This window comes from Macaca thibetana, chromosome 2 (assembly GCF_024542745.1).
Source record: "Macaca thibetana thibetana isolate TM-01 chromosome 2, ASM2454274v1, whole genome shotgun sequence".
NCBI lineage: Eukaryota > Metazoa > Chordata > Mammalia > Primates > Cercopithecidae > Macaca > Macaca thibetana.
In genome coordinates this window covers 161,013,857-161,035,284 of record NC_065579.1, presented here as the reverse complement: position 1 = coordinate 161,035,284, position 21,428 = coordinate 161,013,857, and the positions used below count along the sequence as shown (strand labels likewise).

The 21,428-nt window shown below is 37.6% G+C and overlaps 1 protein-coding gene across 2 annotated transcripts in view; it reads right to left on the bottom strand.

The window, feature by feature from the left end:
* Nucleotides 1–21,428, bottom strand: part of SPICE1 (spindle and centriole associated protein 1) — a 64,027-nt gene that overhangs the window by 3,389 nt on the left and 39,210 nt on the right. For both annotated transcript variants that reach the window (XM_050778823.1, XM_050778822.1), the window contains exons 11-16: nucleotides 19,611–19,742; nucleotides 15,108–15,255; nucleotides 12,584–12,808; nucleotides 5,416–5,900; nucleotides 2,257–2,437; nucleotides 14–116 (exon numbers count right to left, since the gene is read on the bottom strand). In XM_050778823.1, the coding sequence (XP_050634780.1) occupies nucleotides 14–116; nucleotides 2,257–2,437; nucleotides 5,416–5,900; nucleotides 12,584–12,808; nucleotides 15,108–15,255; nucleotides 19,611–19,742 (1,274 nt within the window). The remainder of the gene's footprint in view (nucleotides 1–13; nucleotides 117–2,256; nucleotides 2,438–5,415; nucleotides 5,901–12,583; nucleotides 12,809–15,107; nucleotides 15,256–19,610; nucleotides 19,743–21,428) is intronic.

Here is a 21,428-nt window from a genome sequence, read left to right as displayed (position 1 = left end):
CTCTGCAACTTACCTTCTTGTATTTATCCCACTGACAGGAGAGACAGTACTACATTTTGAGCTTTCTGAGGCTTCTGCTCCTGGAATAGATACCTCAATTGTTCTCTTTGCTCCTTCTAAAATATAAAAATACGTATTAGTTTCATTACCTTTCAATGAAATAAAAATTTCACTCGATTTCTATCTTACTGAAAATTGCACATTACAAATTTAGTGGTTCTTTCCGTATTTTTTAATCTTAGCCCAAGATACACTTGATTTTTTTTTTTTAACTGAACTGTGAGATAAGAAACTTTAGTTACTAGTGTTAATTCAGTAGCATGCCAGTTCATAGAGAGCCAGAATCTTCGGACAAGTGGCATCATGTCAGCTCTGGAGGTGAAAAACAGAAATTAAGAGCTAGCCCTAAAGAACTTGAGATCTTTGTCCAAGAGAGCTTACCTAAAGTTTTCCCCAAAAAAAGGAAAAAGAAAATTTCTGAAGTCATTCAGCAAAACTTTAAATCTTTTAAATCAATTACATTATGACTATTACTGAAGACATTGAAATAGGAGAGGAAAGTTGGCTGAAGAGCTCCATATGGCCAATAGCAAGTATAATTATGAATATTTTCCATATTTCAGAAGTAGGTTATCAATCAGCATATATTTACTATTTACTAATGAAAGACTTTATGTTCATCATAGGCAGTTTCACAGAGGCTCCTCGCTTTGTGTGACTTCCTAGCTTTACGAGGTAATAAAACCCTATTTAATTTTACAAAACATTCCTCTGTTACCCTAGAAAACAAAAGAGGTTTTTCATGGCATATGGTTTATTTTTACTTTTATCATTATAGTCCACAGAGGTTTTTTTTTTTTTTAAATAAATATAAGAATTTTACTTATAAAAAGAATACTTTAGAAATAAATCACTGGACAGGAAAGAACACAGTTGCAAATCCATAATTTGCTTTGTAACTTGATAAATCACATAACCTCTTTGTGCCTCCCAGTTTACTTATTTGTCAAATAGGTATAATATTAGCCCTATCTACTCTAAAGGTGTGTTGAGGACTAAATTATATAACATAAATAAAAGCATATTTTAACCATACAGAAATACTGAAATGGAAGATGTATATTTAAATACAAAATTATTCTTAAGGCTGATCTGCTTTATTTTTCTTCCTTGCACTTAGCACTAACTGATATTATCCCAAATATTGATTTGTTTGTTGCCTGCTCCCCTACTCAAATTGTAGACTATTCAAGCCCACACATGGCACGCACATAGTACATGTTCATACATAGTTCATTTATTTATTCTAATCAGAAGTTGTCTTCATAACTATGAAGAACAGTAGACAAAACTGTCATTTGAGGAAGCCTAGAATAAACAAAGAGAGAGGGCTGTGGGGAAATGCATTACTATCTTTTTCCAGCAATTTCCAAAAGAGTCTGCTTTCTGGGTCTGTATTTCAAAAAGGAAATAATTTCTGAGGGGAAAACTCTCATTGGAAGATACCTTAAAGGTAACCTACTTCAACCAGAAATAAGACATATTTGAGTCCCCCTCAAACACCAATGTTTGAACATCTCAGAGAACACATCAATTACTAGTACACGGAGCTTTTTCTATTCCTGACAATTACAGCCTTCTCTTTTACTGGACCAAAATCAATCTCTCTTTACTCTTCATGTAGCTCTGTCCCTTGAGGGCCTTAATAATGCAATTTCTGATAAAAACAACTTGATATATACTTCGTTTCATCAGTATCTTTTTGAATGTGAATACTATGACAATTTTTTCAGTTACTATTTTATTATTCAGAATCCCCTCTAGCTTTTCACATTCCTAAATGTAACAGAAAATTTAATTAATGAGTGAAAATGCTTTAACTGTTTTACAGAATAAGTTGTAATTTGTTGCTGATGAAATTCTAAATTAACATTCAGATATTTCATGCTTAGTTGCAGCATATGACCTAAGTGAACCGTACACTATAATGAATCCCATTTAGATGTAGGATAATTTAGGAACTCAGACACCGAAGATTAACTATAGGCATCATAGGATAGAAAGAATCAGGAGATCTGCCTTCTAATCCCATTACTGTCCCTTATCCTGTGAGTTAGGGCTGTTTCTTTCTGTGTAAAATTGAAGGCACCAAAATATATGCTCTGATATTTCTTTTGATTCAATATAAACTTGCAAAACCAAGAAAAGTGAAAACCTTCATATTTCTAGTTTTTAAATCATGAATTTGTGACCAACCAGTCCATGCTCTGAGAGGTAACTGAACAGGTAACATTGGTGGAGAAAGATTCAAACCAACAAGTTTCTGCTGCTCTATCAACTGCAGTAGTTTTCCACGAGCCTCCATACTTTGTCGATTCAATTCTGCAATCCGTTCCTCCATACTACCTGGTGCTAGAGACTGTGCTACTGGAAAAGTCTTTGAGAGAGGGAGAGAGAAAAAAAAAGTACAAATTGAATACTGAAAAATCTCTCACACGATTTATTTTATTTTATTATTATTATTATTTTTATTTTTTGAGATGGAGTCTTGCTCTGTCGCCCAGGCTGGAGTGCAGTGGCGTGATTTCAGCTCACTGCATCCTCTACCCCCCGGGTTCATGCCATTCTCCTGCCTCAGTCTCCCGAGTAGCTGGGACTACAGGTGCCCACCACCACGCCCGGCTAATTTTTTTTTTGTATTTTTAGTAGAGATGGGGTTTCACCATGTTAGCCAGGATGGTCTCAATCTCCTGACCTCATGATCTGCCCGCCTCAGTCTCATACAATTTTGACTTACTAAGTGCCAGCAAGTTAGTATTCACAGCCCTTATTCTATATAAATGTGAATAGTGAGCACACAATAGAATTTACAGTCCCTTTGTCTAAGCACATATTCTGGGAAAAGCTTTTCTGTGTCTCTTAAGATCTGCAGAGCTGCACAAAAGATCACATGAGCAAAGAGCCTACTCCCAGTGAGCTGGTCTCTAAGTAAATGCCACACATCTTCGAAGACAGATCTGGGGTTTGACAGATTACAAAAGAGGATCTGCTGTCTTTGAAACAGAAGTTTCTATAATTACAATCTTCAAATATGCACCACTTGGCAAAGATTCTGGGAATCTTGTCACTCCTTCTAACCATATGTCAGCCTCCCCAGGCCACTTTTGGCTTAAGATATCTGATTCAAGAATAGTTGGTGACTGGAAAGAAATATGAGAGGTAGGGTAAAAAATAGCCACCCCAAAAATATAGCGTAAGTTTAATTTGAAAATTCCCCCACAAATGTGCTTATGTCATTCCTAATCATTTCATTATTCCTACTTATGTCATTGTTTCAGTCCTAGTTATTTCATTTCTTTTTGGGAAAAAACAATCTCTGATAAAAGTCACTGATTTTTAGCCTATGTCTATTAGTAATAAATAAATAGGAAAATCAGTATGAATTAAAGATCATTTTAGATTTCCAATTAAAAGAGGGTAGTGAAGACAGAAATATTAGATAGTCCCTTCTAGCTTGATCTATATACTAATTAGAAAAAGAGGCAAGCAAAACATTAGACTCTACTGTCTTTTTTAAACCAAGAGTTGCCTGTTATGAATAATCTTCAAAACTACAAACATATAAATGCCTCCCAATGACTCAAAATTGAGACAGTTGGTATTTACTTATATACACCAATGGCTGCCCTCTCCTAGCAATATTCCTTTCTGGCTCCTCTTCTGCCAGTTCCTTCTGTCTACTACTTCTATGATTCAATACCCATATTGCCCTTATTACCCATGAGCCAGTGCTGACAGAGAAGGCCCTTACTCTATGGCCCACCTTACCCAGACCTTCCTCACCAAAGCCCTCCAACCACCACTGTTAAAGCCCTTATGAACACAGTCACCTCAGGAGCTTCTAATCCCCACTGACAGTATCCAGCTCCTCCTATCAGAAACATGACAGGAGCTGCTTTGGCTCTAGAAGGGGTAAAAGAAAGTGTCTACCGTCACTGGAACCAGCATTTGGAAGTCTTTTATAAACCCTCCCTAGCTGGAATTCAGACTTCTTATCTCACCCAGAAACAACAAAATGAAGATTTAGGTTACCAGGTTAGCCCACAAAGTTTATTTCACTTACAAAACTCCTGCACTATAATATGCAGACCTTTGCTACTCAAAGCGTGGTCCTCACACCAGCAGCACTGGCATCATTTGGGAACTTATTAGAAATGCACAGGTCCTACCTTAGACCTGCTCAATCAGAAACCACATTTCAGCAAGATCCCCAGATGATTAATATGCATATTAAAGTCTGGCTTTAATAATCCTTTAAAACGTTACTCCTGGCCAGGTGCAGGGTGGCTCATGCCTGTAAGTCCAGCACTTTGGGAGGCCGAGGCAAACAGATCACTTGTGGTCAGGAGTTCAAGACCAGCCTGGCCAACATGGTGAAACCCCATCTCTACAAAAAATACAAAAATTCACCAGGTGTGGTGGTGCGCACCTGTAATCCCAGCTACTTGGGAGGCTGAGGCAGGGGAATCACTTGAATCCAGGAGGCAGAGGTTGCAGGGAGCCAAGATCATGCCACTGCACTCCAGCCTGAGCGACAGAGTGAGACTCCATCTCCAAAAGGCAAAACAGGCTGGGCACAGTGGCTCATGCCTGTAATCCCAGCACTTTGGGAGACTGAGGCAGGCAGATCATGAGGTCAGGAGTTCGAGACTAGCCTGACCAACATGGTGAAACCCCGTCTCTAATAAAAATACAAAAATTAGCCAGGTGTGGTGGTGTGTGCCTATAATCCCAACTACTCAGGAGGCTGAGGCAGGAGAATCACTTGAACCTGGGAGGCGAAGGTTGCAGTGAGCCAAGATCATGCCATTGCATTCCAGCTTGGGCAATAGAGCGGGACTCCGTCTCAAAACACACACACACACACACACACACACACACACACACACACAAAACAAAACAAAACGAAAAAACCACCTCATTTCTATACGAAAACCCATTCTATCTCCTCAAAAATTAACTACTCATGATTTGAGGGCCAATACTCTTTTATGAGCCATTTTAAGAATAAAAATACTTTCAATTAACATGTGGTTATGTGGCAAACATTCAAGTAATATTAATTCTATACTTGATACTTAAAACTTCATCCTAACTTAATCTTAGCTTTCCTTCACATTTTATCTTTGTCCTATTTTCATTTATATAATTTTCCTTTTATGCTGTCTTGTCTTGTATGTACAACAGACTGATAAATAACCTGGACCTATTGTATTGAAGACATGCCAAAGCATAAGCCATCTAGCCTCAAAGCTTTCTAGGATCACTTCTGAAAAGAAGTTTCTTAAGATGCCCAAGCTAAAGTTCCTATTTAAATTCCTGTATGTCCCTAATCAATCCTTAAATGGTACTCACAGAAGTCATGTCACTTGCACTTTCTTGTTTGTTCAACTCCCGGAGTCCATCCCCTTGCTCTCCTCTGGGCTCAATAATACTATTTGTATGTGCCTTCATAGCTGAATTCTGCAATGTCAAATCAGCAATTCGTGCCATTATGTCCTTTCTTTGTATTAATGCCTCATTTGTTCTCAGCTGGTGTCCATCTCCCACTACTGGGAGCTCTTCTGAGAATGTGGGGCTTCTTGACTGTTGAGTGTTGGAATGGGAATTGCAGAGGGGCTGTGAGAGGTTAACAAAAGGAGCCTGAGTTTTGTTCTCCAAATCTTCTCCCATATGAGAGACTCTCCACCTCTGAGTGAAGAGACGATTCTCTTCACTTGAATTCTGAATATCTGTATCAACAGGTAAGGTCTTCTCTTCCCAATTTTGTTCCTTCTCAATTATTTCCACAGTTGGAGGAAGTCGTGGAGCAGGACGAGTTTGAACAGTCCTTCTCAATACTATAGATAAGAATTTAAAAATAACAAACATGTATTATTTTCCCATAGATTGACACTATACTCATCTCATTAGCCCACCATGGTAGTTAGAAAAGAATTTCAGTAGAAGTGTTTGGCTTCTGAACGCCTAAACTATTTTCAGCAGAGAACACACCAGCAATGTCACCCCTCGTAATCAAGTACAGAGACTTACCATGTTCCTTAAAGCATTTGTCAGTACTCTTGTGAAAAACCATCTGTCAAGTTCACATTGTAACACATATATTAATTCACATCTGGGAATACTGGGGAATGAGGAAGCAGGTATAAGTACCCAATTTAAACTGCAGATAGCCAGGATAGGCCTCTCTGAGGAAGTAAAATTTTTAAATGATTACATTGATTACATATGTAATAGGAACTAGAGCAAAGGACATTACAGGCAGAAACAGCAACATATGTGAAGGCTCAAAAAACAGGAAAGAGCAAAGAAATGAGGCCAGCCTACCTGTAGGATAGCAACAAGGAGAGAACTGAAAAAGCAGGAGATTAGAGAGGTGTGCAGTGGCCATTTCTGGCAAGCCTTTCAGACCATGTTAAACATTTTGTAATTTAATCTAAGAGCAATGAAAACCTAGAGAACGTCTGGCAATGATTTGATTTAAATTTCTTAAATGCTGTGGATAATTGGAGGATAGCAGAAATGGAAGCAGAAAATCCAGGAAGCAATTGTAATAGTCTAGAAGAAAGATGATAGTAGCTTTGACTAAGGTGTACTGGCATTAGAGATGATGAGAACTAAATAAATTTGAGAAATATTTTGGCAAAGAACTGACAGCAATGAACTAGAAATTGGGAGTGAGAAAAACACACAGATCAAGAAGACACATATCTTGAGTGGATGGTGATCACATTTACTGAGATGCTGAAGGCAAGAGGACAGACTTAGGGGAAGGAGGGCTTATCAAGAACCTAAGGTGCCCTAGGATTCATCTGTGTATCCATCCAAGCAGATGGATACATGGGTTTAAAAATCAAGAGAGACATCTGGGCTAAGATATCAAACTGAAAGTCACTGACATTTAGAAGGTATGAGAAGCCATGAGAATGAGTGAGATTATCCAGAGAGAAGAGTAGAGGGAGAAAAAAACCAGTATCAAGATATGAGGAACTCAACATGTAGGGTCAGGTAAAGGAGGGAAAAGCCACCAAAGCAGACTAAAATGGAGCAGTCAGAAAGATAAGGAAAATATTACACCAACATGGCATCAAGGAAACAAAGTGGTTAATTGTACATAATACCACTGTCAGACCTGGAAACATAAGGACAGAAAAATGTACCCTGGACTTAGTAACAGGGAGGCCACTGGAGCCCTCAGCAAGAGTAGTTTAGATGGAATGCCCTAATTGAAAGGAGGGATGCTTCTAGTTCAAGACTACAGACTGAGCACACATTTATCTCACCTCTTTTCATTGACAGCAAGGACATATAAAAGGAAATAAACCCACAATCAGTAAAGAGAATAGTCTGGGAAGAGAATCATTAGCAAACAAGATATTTCAGCAAATCTCTGGAAGACTAGGAGTAGATGGAAAGCATGTGAAAGAGTACAACTGAGCAGAAACCATACTCCAGAATACATATACATTAGAAGGAAATGACAGGTGAAAGCCAGTATCTGGGGGTGGGGGGAACCCTGAAAAGGCTGCAGTCACAAAGCTGACAGGTACAGAGGAAGAAAATGAGAAGTAGAACTGAAATCTGGGGAATTACTTGAAAATTTGTCTACTGCATGCTTTTTCCAGTCAAGCTGCTGCACACCACTTCCCTGAACTGTCCTCCTAAGCAAAAAATCAAGGATGGAAACAGTAAATGTGAGCACCCCAAGTGAATGGCTGGATCCTAGTTACATATTCTAAAAGGAAACCCATAGTTAGTAAATCGTACCCATATACACAAAGCAACCACATAAGGGAAAGTCTACTGGGAAAATAGACCTAGACTTATCGACATCACAGAAAAGAAAATGTATGACAACCACCTACAATATTGAACTTATTCATTCTTAAATACAAATGAACAATAGGAAAAAACCAGCAGCACAAAAGAAAAAAGCCAAGACAGGGAAACTGAACAGATCAAGAAGAAAAGAAAATTCAGGTACAGAAGAAAATAAAAGAAAATTCATAGTAGAATTCTAACTAGTATCCTCAGAAAAGTTTCTGGAAGATACTGCATTCATAATAAGTATCAATGAAAAAAGGACAATCAGACAAGTAAGGGCTCTTGCTTGGAAATTAAAAATACAATTGACGAAATTTTAAAAATCCAAAAGACAGGCTTGAATATAAAGTGAAAAAATCTTCCAGAATCTAAAAAGTAAGATATAAGGCCAAATACATAAGAAAATCCCAACGATCAACATAAATTTTCCCCCAAACTGAAGAAAGTCATATGTCTTCATACTGAAAGGTCCAACTAGTGTCTCACAGTGCAAGAAGGTAAAAACCCATATTTAGGCATACCTTGTGCAACTTCAGGATAAAAACAAGAGATCAATCCTAAAAGCTTTCTCAGAAAAAAAAAAAAGTAGGTCCAATATAAAGAAATAGAAGACATCTCATTATCAGACATCTCAACTGAACACTGAATACTAGAAACCAATGGAATAATGTCTTTAATTTCTCAGGAAAAAGAACTCTTGACCTAGAATTCTTTAGCCACATTATCAATCAAGTGTAAGAGAAAAATGAAAACATCTTCAGAATTTCAAGAACTCAGAGTTTACCTTGCATATACTTTTTCTGATTATTTCTTTCAGAAAATTGTGAAAGAAAACTAAATAATAAGAGGAAACAAGTGACCCAATCCAGGTGTGCAATGATACCAAGACCCAGGATGAGAGCTATGCAGAAGGCCCAGCAAGCAATAAGCAATCAGTGAAGGCTGCAGCAAGTTTAAAGGGCTTTGAGAAGGTGTCTCTGGGATGAAAGCAGATTCCATGCCACAGACAGTATGACAAAAGGACTTGAAGATATGGTGAAAGCACATTATTCTTTTGTCAACAAAAGAGTAAAGGCAATTTGAAAGTCTACACAAAGCAAAAACTGTACAAGAAAGTCACAGTATAAATATATAGCAAAAAGAGTCTGAGCTCTCATAACATGAAATAAGAATTCACCTTGATTTTCACAAGAACTTTTTCCTTTGTTTGGCCCAAGCACTGGCAGTAACAATGGATTCGAAAAGAAAATGTAATGGTTATTTATTTGTTTTCACTTGTCAATATGTATATAGACAAGACACAGAAAACACAGTTGTTGCAATGGAAGAGAAGGTTAATGTAATCAAACTTAATAATGTGAAAGGGAAAGGATAATTAACTGAAGATGGGAGGTAGAAAACAGAAGTAAAGCAGAAGGGAAGGGATGCTAGTATTTCATGTAGTGGAAGTCAAGAAATACTATCTAAAGTTAAAAAAGAAATAGAAAGTATTTAAAGTAACAAAAAAGATTAAAAATAAAAACAAAACTATCCAGAGTAGAGAAGGGAGGTAGGTGTTAGGGTGAATTACACTCTCTTCTTTCATAGGGAGAGTCTATAATTATTATGTAAAGTTGGTATCTCAAGAAAAGAGTTGCAAAAATATTTTATATTAATTACGGAGACAATTACCAAATAAACAAAAATCAAATTGGAATAAAAATGACTGCCTTTAGGGGAATGTACTGTGAAAGTTGTCAGAATGAAAATGGAGTCATTTGGCCGGGCGTGGTGGCTTACTCCTATAATACCAGCACTTTGCAAGGCCGAGGTGGGCGGATCACCTGAGGTCAGGAGTTTGAGATCAGCCTGGCCAACATAGTGAAACTCAGTCTATACTAATAATACCAAAAAAAAAAAAAAATTAGCCAGCCGTGATGGTGCACAACTGTAATCCCAGCTACTCAGGAGGCTGAGGCAGGAGAATAGCTTGAATCCAGGAGGCAGAGGTTGAGGCAGGAGAATAGCTTGAACCCAGGAGGCAGAGGTTGCGGTAAGCTGAGATTGCACCACTGCACTCCAGCCTGGGCGACAAGAGTGAAACTCTATCTCAAAAGAAAAAAAAATTGAGCAGTTTGTGTCAGAGCACAAGTGACTTTATCAGAGTCACTTTATCAGACACAAGTGACTGATAAGTGGAGCCTCAAAGAGCCAGGAAGGAAGGGTTCTCATGCATGTATGACTGATAACAACTATTCAAGAGATTTCAAAAACCAGAACCTTGCACAAAGGCCTCCACAATCTTACACAAAAAATAATTCTGCGAGGACATCTGCCCAACAACCAACCTTAGATTGATGCCACCCTTGTTACTGATCCTTGTAGCCAAGGATAGTTGTCTCAAAACAACTTAGATAATCCTCCTCATTTCCCCTTTAAAAACTCTTGTCTTCCTTTACTTCCCTGAATATGCCCACCATATTCCCACTGCAATGCTCAATCCCAAATAAATATCAGTTTCTTTTAGAGAGTCTCTCTCTGGGTTAAATTGACAGTACTTTTTTTAAAACCACATAAAATATGAATTAGAATAAACACTTTAAAATAAGGAATGAATGGGAGATCAGAAAATGAAATGAAACTGCACACAAATACAAATACACACACACACACACACACACACACTACTCGTTCAAGAAGCATGGCTGTAAAGAAAAGGAGAAATAAATAAATAGCTAGAGGAAAATATTTATGATGGGAAATGCTACAGCAATATTGTCCAATATGGCAGCTTCTAGTCATATGTGGCTATTCAAAGTTAAGTTAATTAAAATTAAATAAAATTTAAAATTTTAATTTATCAGTCACACAAGCCACATCAGGTGCTCACTAGCCCCATGCGGCCAGTGGCCACCATTCTGGATGGAGCAGATACAGAACATTTTCATCAACCCAGAAAATTCTATTAGACAAGGCTATCCTAAAAGAGAACTGAATGCTGATGAAGGGCCCTACGTATCACCCATTTTCATCTGCATATTCTGTTTAACTGAATAATTCTTTATATGTGAGTATTCCAAACAATGCTTGAAAAATATAATAAAACATCACCAATTCAAATACCTATTCACAAGCATCTCTGTCTGCACATTATAAAATAAGTGGGCAGTTATTTCAAATGAATACTTGCTGAAGATACTAACAAAATGTTGTCTATAGCAATCCTTGACAAACTTGCTTTAACAAGCATTTAGTAAGTTTGTGATCAGAGTAAAAATATTTATTGTAACTGTTTCTTACAAATAATTTTAAGCTATTTTATGATCACCAATGAAAAATATTTACAACATCTAAACAAAGATCATTAGACAAGCCTATTAACAACAGGCAAACATTTGAACAACTAACTAATTTAAAGAATAAAAGTCTAGGCTGAACAGAAATCAGAACTGAAATCGTATTTCCCGAATCTTGCCAGAGATAATAATACCTTCTAGCCCTCTGAAGAGTAAATACTGAATCATACACTGATAGAGCTGTAGGGAGCATTAAAGATAAAGAAATATCTTCTCATTTCATAGATGGAAAAACTTAGGTCTAAAAAAGGTAAACCATCTGAGCCTCATGCCTCACAGCTAGTCAAGAATAAATGGGCCAAAATGCCAGCACTTCTGACTCTCAGCCTGGCACTGTCACCACTGCACCACACTGATCTGACAAATGCTACATCTGCATTACAAATAACAAAACAGAATTTTTAATAGCAAGGATTTGTCATTTTATTTTACCCCTTGGGCTTCTTCATGTCCTTTATTGGAAACATACATCAAAGTGCAGAAAATTGCACAAAATTCGTATGTCCCAATAACAATTAACAGTTATTTTTCTGTTCCCCTATGTAAAAATATAAAAAAATTTTTAAAAGAAATAAAAATTCAGGCTAATCAGACCTAAATAATATTTTTCAAAAAACTTCAGAAGAGAGTTTAAGATACTGGTTCTTTTTTTGACCAAAGAACTCTTTGAAAATGAAGTAAAAACAATAGCTCCAGAAAAAATGTACATGGGGACAAATAAATCTAATTTTCCCAACAATGAAGTAGTTCATGGGACTTCTGAAGACCATTCATGAACCCTAAGTTAAGAATCTTTGAGCTAAGAATTAATAATACATTCTTAACCTGTTTACTCTACCTGTGAGATGCAAAAGTAACTCTAAAGCTATTTTTAATTGTCCATTAACTTTTATTATAAAATTCCCTCAACTGAGCTGAAAACTTTTGATGAGAAAGAGGTGAATATGATGACAAGATGTCACTTACACGACCCTTAAAGTCATAGTTCTCACCTTTCCTTAGTCTAACTTTCATTACTCTTTGGAGTATAATCTCCTGCTTCTAACTCTTTCATATGCTCATGGATCATTGCGACAAAAGGGATTCCCCTTATTCTGCATCTTAATGCTAAGGACTCTGATCTTTTCATCTGAGTTTAATACTTACAATGTTTAATAAAATAGACATGCAATAAAATTAATTAAATGTCACACATGACCACAGGTATCCTACACATAGCATGAAAAGTCTTCCTTCAGCTTAAAGGCTATGTGTGGTAATCAAATGTCTTTTTCAATTCTGTTTTTCATGTAATGGTAAACGTAATACATTGTACAAATGGAACATAAAAAACAACTTTCATGTAACTTTAGAAGAAAACTTACCGTCCTGAAGAGGAGAGAATTTTAAGTTGCTCTTCTGCCTGGGTGGTGTTAACAACACAGCTGGCTCAAAAATATGTGCTGGAAAATTCTTGGCCAGAGTCACGTTATCTGGAGGGTCTGGCACCTGAGACAGTTTAACAGGCAACTCTTCCTGTGGGAATTCAACCACCTCTTCCTCTCTGAACATCAATGGCACTGAGACATTGGCATTTACAGCTGGACCCTCTGAAGAAGATGAAAGGATATTAGCACAATAGGAACAAAAAGAAACTATGGGCACATTTCAGGTATTTATTCTTTTTTCTTTTGTGTTTTTTTTTTGTTTGTTTGTTTGTTTTTTGTTTTTTGAGACGGAGTCTTGCTCTGTTGCCCAGGCTGTGGAGTGCAATGGTGCGATCCTGGCTCACTGCAAGCTCCGCCTCCCGGGTTCACGCCATTCTCCTGCCTCAGCCTCCCGAGTAGCTGGGACTACAGGTGCCTGCCACCACACCCGACTAATTTTTTATATTTTGTTTAGTAGAGACGGGGTTTCACCGTGTTAGCCACGATGGTCTCAATCTCCTGAGCTCATGACCCGCCCGCCTCGGCCTCCCAAAGTGTTGGGATTACAGGTGTGAGCCACTGTGCCCGGCCCAGGTATTTATTCTTAAATGCATCTCAATAGAGTGCAAAATTCACATGAATCAACATGGTTCCTGGAGCCTTCACTTTCTAGGCTGTATCCTCCTCTGCCAATCATTCATGGGCAGGCTCCTGGTGAGCTAGTACTGAGAAGAAGTTACTATTTTTGAGAGAGTCATTGGGGCCTCAAAGCCATGAAAAGCGAGCCACTTAGGGACTCCTAAAAAATCCTATGTGGCACTCTAGAGTTTATCTTTTTCTTTTTTTCTGTTTTTTCAGACTGGATCTCACTCTGTCACCCAGGCTGAAGCGCAATGGAGCAATCTTGGCTCACTGCAGCCTCGACCTCCCAGGCTCCAGTGATCTTCCCGCCTCAGCCTCCCGAGTAGCTGGGACTACAGGCATGTACCACCACACCCAGCTAATTTTTTGTATTCATTGTAGAGATGGGGTTCACCATGTTGCCTAGGCTGGTAGAATTTTTCATTATTTGTTATGGATAGCTTTTTAATGGTCATAACAAGTAGTAAAATGGCTAAAATGGGGCACATTAATGCACTGACCTCCATATACAAGGCTCATTACAAAACAAGGAACTTCACAGGTCATGCATTATCACAACATAGTCACATTCCATATTATTTTAAAAGAGTTACAAGAGCTGAGACTCAGGAAGATATTACATAAATCTTTGGTCTCACCAACATAAATCTTTCTGACTTTTTCCACAGGCAATAACAAGAATTAACAATAATTCTACAATACACTTCCTCCCAGCCCTTCTCACCTATAGAATAATCAAAAGTTTTCTCAGTAGTGAAGCTTAACTCAGATAACAGTAAAGCACTAACATATTCCTTTACTGAGATATTAATAGCAAGACTTGCCGGGTGTGGTGGCTCACGCTTGTAATCCCAACACTTTGGGAGACCAAGGCAGGCGGATCATGAAGTCAGGAGTTCGAGATCAGCCTGGCCAACATGGTGAAACCCCGTCTCTACTAAAAACACAAAAATTAGCTGGGCATGGTGGCACGCACCTATAATCCCAGCTACTCAGGAGGCTGAGGCAGGAGAATCGCTTGAAACTGGAAGGCGGAGGTTGCAGTGAGCTGAGATGGCGCCACTACACTCCAGCCCGGGTGACAGAGTGAAACTCCATCTCAAAAAAAAAAAAAAAAAAAAAAAAAAATAGCAAGACTCTACCAGAAGACAGAGATCTGCCCTAGCCATTGAGTTTACTTCATGCAAGTTAAATTTTGGTCAGTCACTTCTTAGAATCCATCCTAAGAAAACGGTTTTAAATACATAAAACACTTTTCTTACAGATACTCATCAAAGTCTTACTTAAAAGTAAAACACATGAAAAAACAGAAATGTCCAATTCAGCCTATAGCACATGATAGCACATGAGATGAAGAAAGAATTTCAAAACAACACTACCACACATGAACAAAAGTTATGTATTTCTAAAATTCAGTATTTTTCTCTTTCCAAAATCATCTCTTCTGAATCTAGAGCACTGTGATTAAAAATGCTAGCACTCTCATTGATCTAGGTGTCTGGTTCTGCTACTTTCTACCTATGTGCCTTTGCTAAGTTACCAACCCTCTCTGAGTCTCAGTTTCCTCTAAGGATAACACTAATGGGGATAACAATAACACCTACCTCATCAGACTATTATGACATGAATTGAAATTATGCATGTAAGACTTAACAAGTATCTGGCATAGAGCAAGCATCCAATATTAGCTGGAAAAGTAGTGGCAATTGTAGTAGTAACAATACTGTACATGCATAAACAGTCAATAAGTCTATATAAGTTTAGAGATTTAAGGTTTGGTTTGTTATCTAAGGCCATTAAGTAATTGAATGACAGTCTGAGATAATAAGAACACACTCACCTGAACTGTCCATATTTCTTCTACCTGTGGCTCCCCTTTCTGATGCCTGAATTTCTTGTCTGTTATTTATCACAGGACAGTTCTTAATAGCATGTGTGAGTGATATAAGTTGCTCGTCTGTTGTGACCATGTACTGCTGAAGTCTTGCCTGGAGAGGAAAACATATGAAATAATATTATTAGCATATCAAACATCAAACGACCACCTAGAAAGCAAACCACACAAAGGATATGTGTGTGTTTACGTATGTATAACATCATCATTTTAAATACTTCAGGAATTTGAGACTTTCATTCAAATGAAAGAAATGCTATTTATAATTATAAATATTCTAATAGTTCCATGATAGGGGAATGGTTAAGTAAATCATGAAATGGTAATTAATAAATATCCTGCTATAACAATAAGAATGAACCTTTCTACAGGGCTTTCCATTTACAAAACCTCTTCAGGATGTTTCAACTGACTCTTAAGCTACCCCCAAGAGACACAGATACATGAGGTGGAGGAAACAATGAATATTACCCAGGCATTTAAACTGATAAACATGAACAGCACAAAATTCTGTATGTAATTAATACAAATATTAATTACAACTTGATTTTTATATATGAGAATGAGACAGAACATTTTATATATGTATATAGATATTCTCATATTTGTCTATATGTGTGTGTGTATATATACATATTTTTAATATTACATAAAGTTTTTTTTTTATTTAAAAGATCACCCACAAAATACCATACCCATAGATTTACTTTCTGGCACAGAGCTGAATGTGTTAAGCGTTTGGAATTCCATTCTTACATGTAAAAGTCAAACAGATTGCCCAGAAGGTTAGATGAATTTGTTTTGTTCTTTATATTTTCTACAGGGATGATATAAGTAGGTCATCTAAAAACATCAGGTTTGATCACTACCACATAATGCTCATCTTTGTTATGTATTAGTGTTACGCAAATGGTTCTTGGAAGTAGAGAAGATTGCAGGTAGAAGGAAGAAAAAGAGAGTTCTGTAAATTGCTGACACCCTGTAATAATGACAAAGAAAACCCAAGGATGGCAGCTAGTAACAAACTTCTATCTAATATATATCTCATGTATGCTTAGAGAGATACAGACATTTGATAAAAGTCAGGTGCAGCCAGACATCAGAAATATTATTAATAGTACTGCTCAATGAAGTATAGTAAACATTTTTATACCACCAGTCCAAATTTTTTCCCAAATTTCATACTCATATATCCAGTGGCCTACTCAACACTTCCATCTAGAATTCAAACAGACTTCTCAAACTTAAAACATATAAAGCCAAATTCCTCCTAAAGCCTTCTTTACCTTATAAATGGCAACTGCATCATTTTAATTATTCAGCCCAAAACTTTGGAATTATCCTTGATTCTTTTCCAATATCCTCTACTTGACTCCATATCCAATAAATTAGCAGACTACATTGGTCAGCCTTCAAAATATATTCATAACTTGATCACTTTTCACACCCTCTCCCACTTCCACCCTAGAACAACTTGCCATGTCTCACCTGAACTTGCCATGTCTCACCTGAGGAGTATTCCAATAACTCCTCATGTAATATTCTGCTTTTGTGTTTGGCCACCTACTCTAGTCCCATACTGTTCCCAAACTGTATGCTGAGGCACCTCAGGGTACTAAAGTGAACTTACAGGGGCACCAAGGGAAAATTTAGATCTTCAAGGGAAATAGTGATGCTTGCCATCTATCAGACACTGGTGAACTATTAGCTCAGGACAGTTCACAGTTTCAATGTCAGATTGCATTACATTCCTTTTGATGATGTCAAATCTTCTCATGGCTGGGCTTTCAGCAGTTGCTAGGTTAAAAAGAAAAAAAAAAAAAAAACAAGTTCTGGAGGAAAATCAGTGTGGAACAGGAAATAAGAATGATTGTGTCCCAACTGATTCCAAGCATTGAGAAGTGGTACAGTGCTCAAAAGGTATATATAACCCATTAGTAAATCATTGTAGTTACTTAAGAAAAAGTAATACTTTTCCTCAAACAGCCCCTCAGTTGTTAGGATATAGTTGTTTGGACTTAACAAGTAGAACTGTTTTTGGCCTAGGGGTGTTATAAGACACTAAGGGCACTGCAACCCAAGAAAGGGCACTAATCTCTCATCTAGTTTAAACATAGCCCAGAGTGATCTTCTTAAACCCAAGACAAATCACATCTCTTCTCTTTAGTGGTTTCCCATCTCACTTAGCATAAAAGCCCATGTCTTTAATCAGCATGCAAGGCCCTATGTGATTGGGCTTACCTGATCTTATCTCCTACCTCTCTCTTCCCCATACTCTACTCTTGCCCCACTGATCTCCTTGATGACTCTAAGTTCACCAGTCACACTCCCACCGTAAGACCTTCGCACTTCCTTTTCCTTTGCCCAGACTGCTCTTCTCTCAACTACCCACATGCTCACTCCTCACCTCTTCCAGGTCTTGGCTCAAATGTCACTTCCTCAGACAGGAATGGCCCATCTCATTTGTAACTGCATCCTACCCCATCCTATGCATTTCCTATGCCTTTACATGCTTTATTTTTCTTCGAAGTACATATCACCATCTAACTTACTATACTTCAACTTTCTGTTTTTAGGATTTATTTAGAATGTAAGCTCCATGAGGGTAAAGTTTTCTATATTTTGTTCACTATTCTATTTCCTGTACCTAGAACAGTACCAGGCCCACAGCGGGTATTCAACAAAGATTTGTTAAGTAAATCAGTACATTTTAAAACTGCACATCTTCCCAGGATAATTAAAAACATATGTTCTGCAAAAATATGTATATGAATGTTCATAGCAGCATTATTCATACCAGACAAAACGTAAAAATAACCCAAATGTTCATTAACTAATGAAGGGATAAATAAAATATGGTATATTCATACAATGGAATATTATTGGGCAATACAAAGGAATGAAGTACTGATACATGCTAAACATAAATTAACCTTAAACATTATGCTAAGTGAAAGAAGAGCACATATTACATTATTCAATTTCTATGTAATATCTGTATTAGGCAAATTCACAGAAAGAGAGACTGAAGAGTGACTTCTAAAGGGTACAGGATTTCTCTCTGGAGTGAGGAAAATATTCTGGATTTAGATAATGGTGCTGGCATACAACTTCAAATATACTAAAAACACTGAATGGTACATTTTAAAAGGGTGGACTTAATGGTATGTGAACTATATTATCAAATTTGTATGTGGTTTGGGTTTTTTGTTGTTGTTTTGTTTTTTTAGAGACAGGGTCTCACTCTGTCACCTAGGGTGGAGTGTAATGGCAAAATCGTAGCTCACTGCAGCCTCAAATTCTTAGGCTCAAGTGATCCTCCTGCCTCAGCCTCCCAAGCGGTTAGAACTACAGGCATACGCCACCATGCCCAGCAAATATTTTTATTTTTTGTAAAGACAGGTCTCACTCTGTTACCCAGGCTGATCTCAAACTCCTGGCCTGAAGTGATCTGCCCACCTTGAAAAATGTTGGGATCAAAGGTGTGAGCCACTGTGCCTAACCCTATATTATCAATTTAAAAAAGTATACATCTCATCATCTAATGTCCATTAACACAAACACAATTTCTCCATCACTTGTCTAGTCTCTTCTGGCTGATAAATAAAAGTAATAATAACTACCATATGAGAACAAAAAGGACGAATAAAGTAAGACTGTGTACACTCAAGAAGCACACAGTCTCAGTGACAAGTACACATGTAAGTATAAAACAATTTGATGAACGCAATAATATCAATATCCAGACAGTATCAGAAGTACACAAAGAAGCAAGGTGCAGTGACTTGGGAGGCTAAGGTGGAAGCATCACTTGAGCCCAGGAGGTCCAGGCTGCAATGAACTCATGTCACTGCACTCCAGTCTGGGTAACAGAGTGAGACACCATCTCAAAAAAAAAAAAAAAAAAAAAAAAGTGCACAAAGGAAGAATGCTCAATGCAGCATGGAAGCAATAGGTTTTCCACAAGAGAACTGTGTAAGTCTTTTAAAAAAGAAAAGGAGCCATTAGTCAAGCAGCAAAGAGGACTTTATGTAACAAATATGAAGATACTGTGAATAACTGTAAATGGCATCTGATGTGATTGCAAAAGGACTCCTCAAAGGCCATCTTCTGCTGCTTTGAAATTAAAAGTGGCTATCATAACACTCATTTCACATTTTGGATTAACTACTGTAACACTGGTAGTTATAATTTAAATGCAGACTCTGTCTTCCCACTAAATAGTAAGTCTCTTAAAGACAGGGAGACAGTCCATATGCTACTTCCAAGCTTCTACTATAGTACCTCCATTTAATAAATGTTCAATAATACCTACCACTGATGATAATAATGACTGATAAGTAATCACATCAACACAGTTAAACCAAAAGCAACTCTAAGAGAATCCAGTACGTGTTTAAAGATGTTTTATACCACTGAACACACAAAGTTGGGATCTCATCTGAGTACCTGTGTAGTAGCATTTTCTTCTCTAAGACGAAGAATTTCAGCTGTCAGAGCATCAATGAGCTCTCGATGATCACCTAATACTTGTTCCAGTTGTTGCCTTGTCTCTACTTCTTTACGTAGCTGGATCTCACTCTGCAAAAAGATATCAAATAAACTTCCACCAATAGCCTCACATGTTGAAAACTAAAAGTTTGCACTCAAAGCTGGCAAAGAAGATATTTACAAAGAAGCATATATTATGTGACAGTAATGACAAAGATTTTTATTAAACGGTTTATTATATTTAATTAAAGAAAATGTGCTGCTTTATCCTCTTCCCTTCCTTAAATAGAATAAAATGAACAAAATGTTATATAAAATTAAGTCACTATATTTTTTGTAGAAAGAACGTAGAGGGATATACATATACATATTGTTTGAATATACACTGACCATCTCTAGAAAGATACACTGGTATCTGGTAATAATAGTTGGCTAGAAGTAAGCAAACATGCTAGCTGGAAGTTAGTGATGAGAGTTAGTACAATCTGCTGTATCTCTGAATTTCATAACGTGACTATATCGCCAATTCAAAAATTAAACTTGTTAAAATATAATTTAAAATAAATGACAACTTTAAATGGTTTAACTTTGTAAAGCAAGTGATTAACTTAAAAGTACATGCTTCTGGCCAGTCGCGGTGGCTCACGCCTGTAATCCCAGCACCTTGGTAGGCCAAGGCGGGCAGATCACGAGGTCAAGAGATCGAGACCATCCTGGCCAACATGGTGAAACCCCGTCTCTACTAAAAATACAAAAATTAACTGGGCATAGTGGCGTACGCCTGTAGTCCCAGATACTCAGGAGGCTGAGGCAGGAGAATCTCTTGAACCTGGGAGGCAGAGGTTGCAGCAAGCCAAGATCGTGCCACTGCACTCCAGCCTGGCAACAGAGCAACACTCTATCTCAAAAAAAAAAAAAAGTACATGCTTCTAAGCCTGCAATACTTTCCAAGAGCCAAAAGTATACTGCTGAAGATTCCTGAGTTAAGGGTGAAAGAATGTTAAGGTTTTAATAGGTCTGACAATACAACGAATCTTTAATTAAAAAGTTAATTTTAGGGTCAGGTGTGGAGGCTCACGCCTGTAATACCAACACCTTGGGAGGCCAAGATGGGCAGATTGCTTTCAGCTCAGGAGTTTGAGACCAGTCTGGGCAACATAGTGACACTCTGTCTCTACAAAAAAATACAAAAATTGGCTAGGTGTGGTGGCATGCACCTGTGGTCCCAGCTACTTGGGAGACTGAGGCTGGAAAACCACTTAAACCCGGGAGGTGGAGGTTGCAGTGAGCCGAGATCATGCCACTACTGCACTCCAGCCTGGGCAACAGAGTGAGACCCTGTCTCAAAAAAAAAAAAACAAAAAAAAAAACAGCAATTCAATTTTAGGAAAACAGCTATAGAGACACTGAAACATCTGTATTAAGTTGGCAAATCTATCTTATTAAATAATAAAGTTTTCTTAAACATTTTTGTCATATTTGTATAACAGGCTTAAGTACATAACAGTTTAAATAGATTTTCAAAGATGAAACACATAGCTAACTCTAATTCTGTGACATTCTGTGGATGATTACTTGAAATCAAATTAAACAAACAATTCTTCGTTGTTTTTTTTTTTTGAGACAGAGTCTCGCTCTGCTGCCCAGGCTGGAGTACAGTGGCGTGATCTCGGCTCACAGAAACCTCTGCCCCCCAGGTGAAAGTAATTCTCCTGCCTCAGCCTCCCCAGAAGCTGGGATTACAGGCACCCGCCACCATGCCCGGCTAATTTTTGT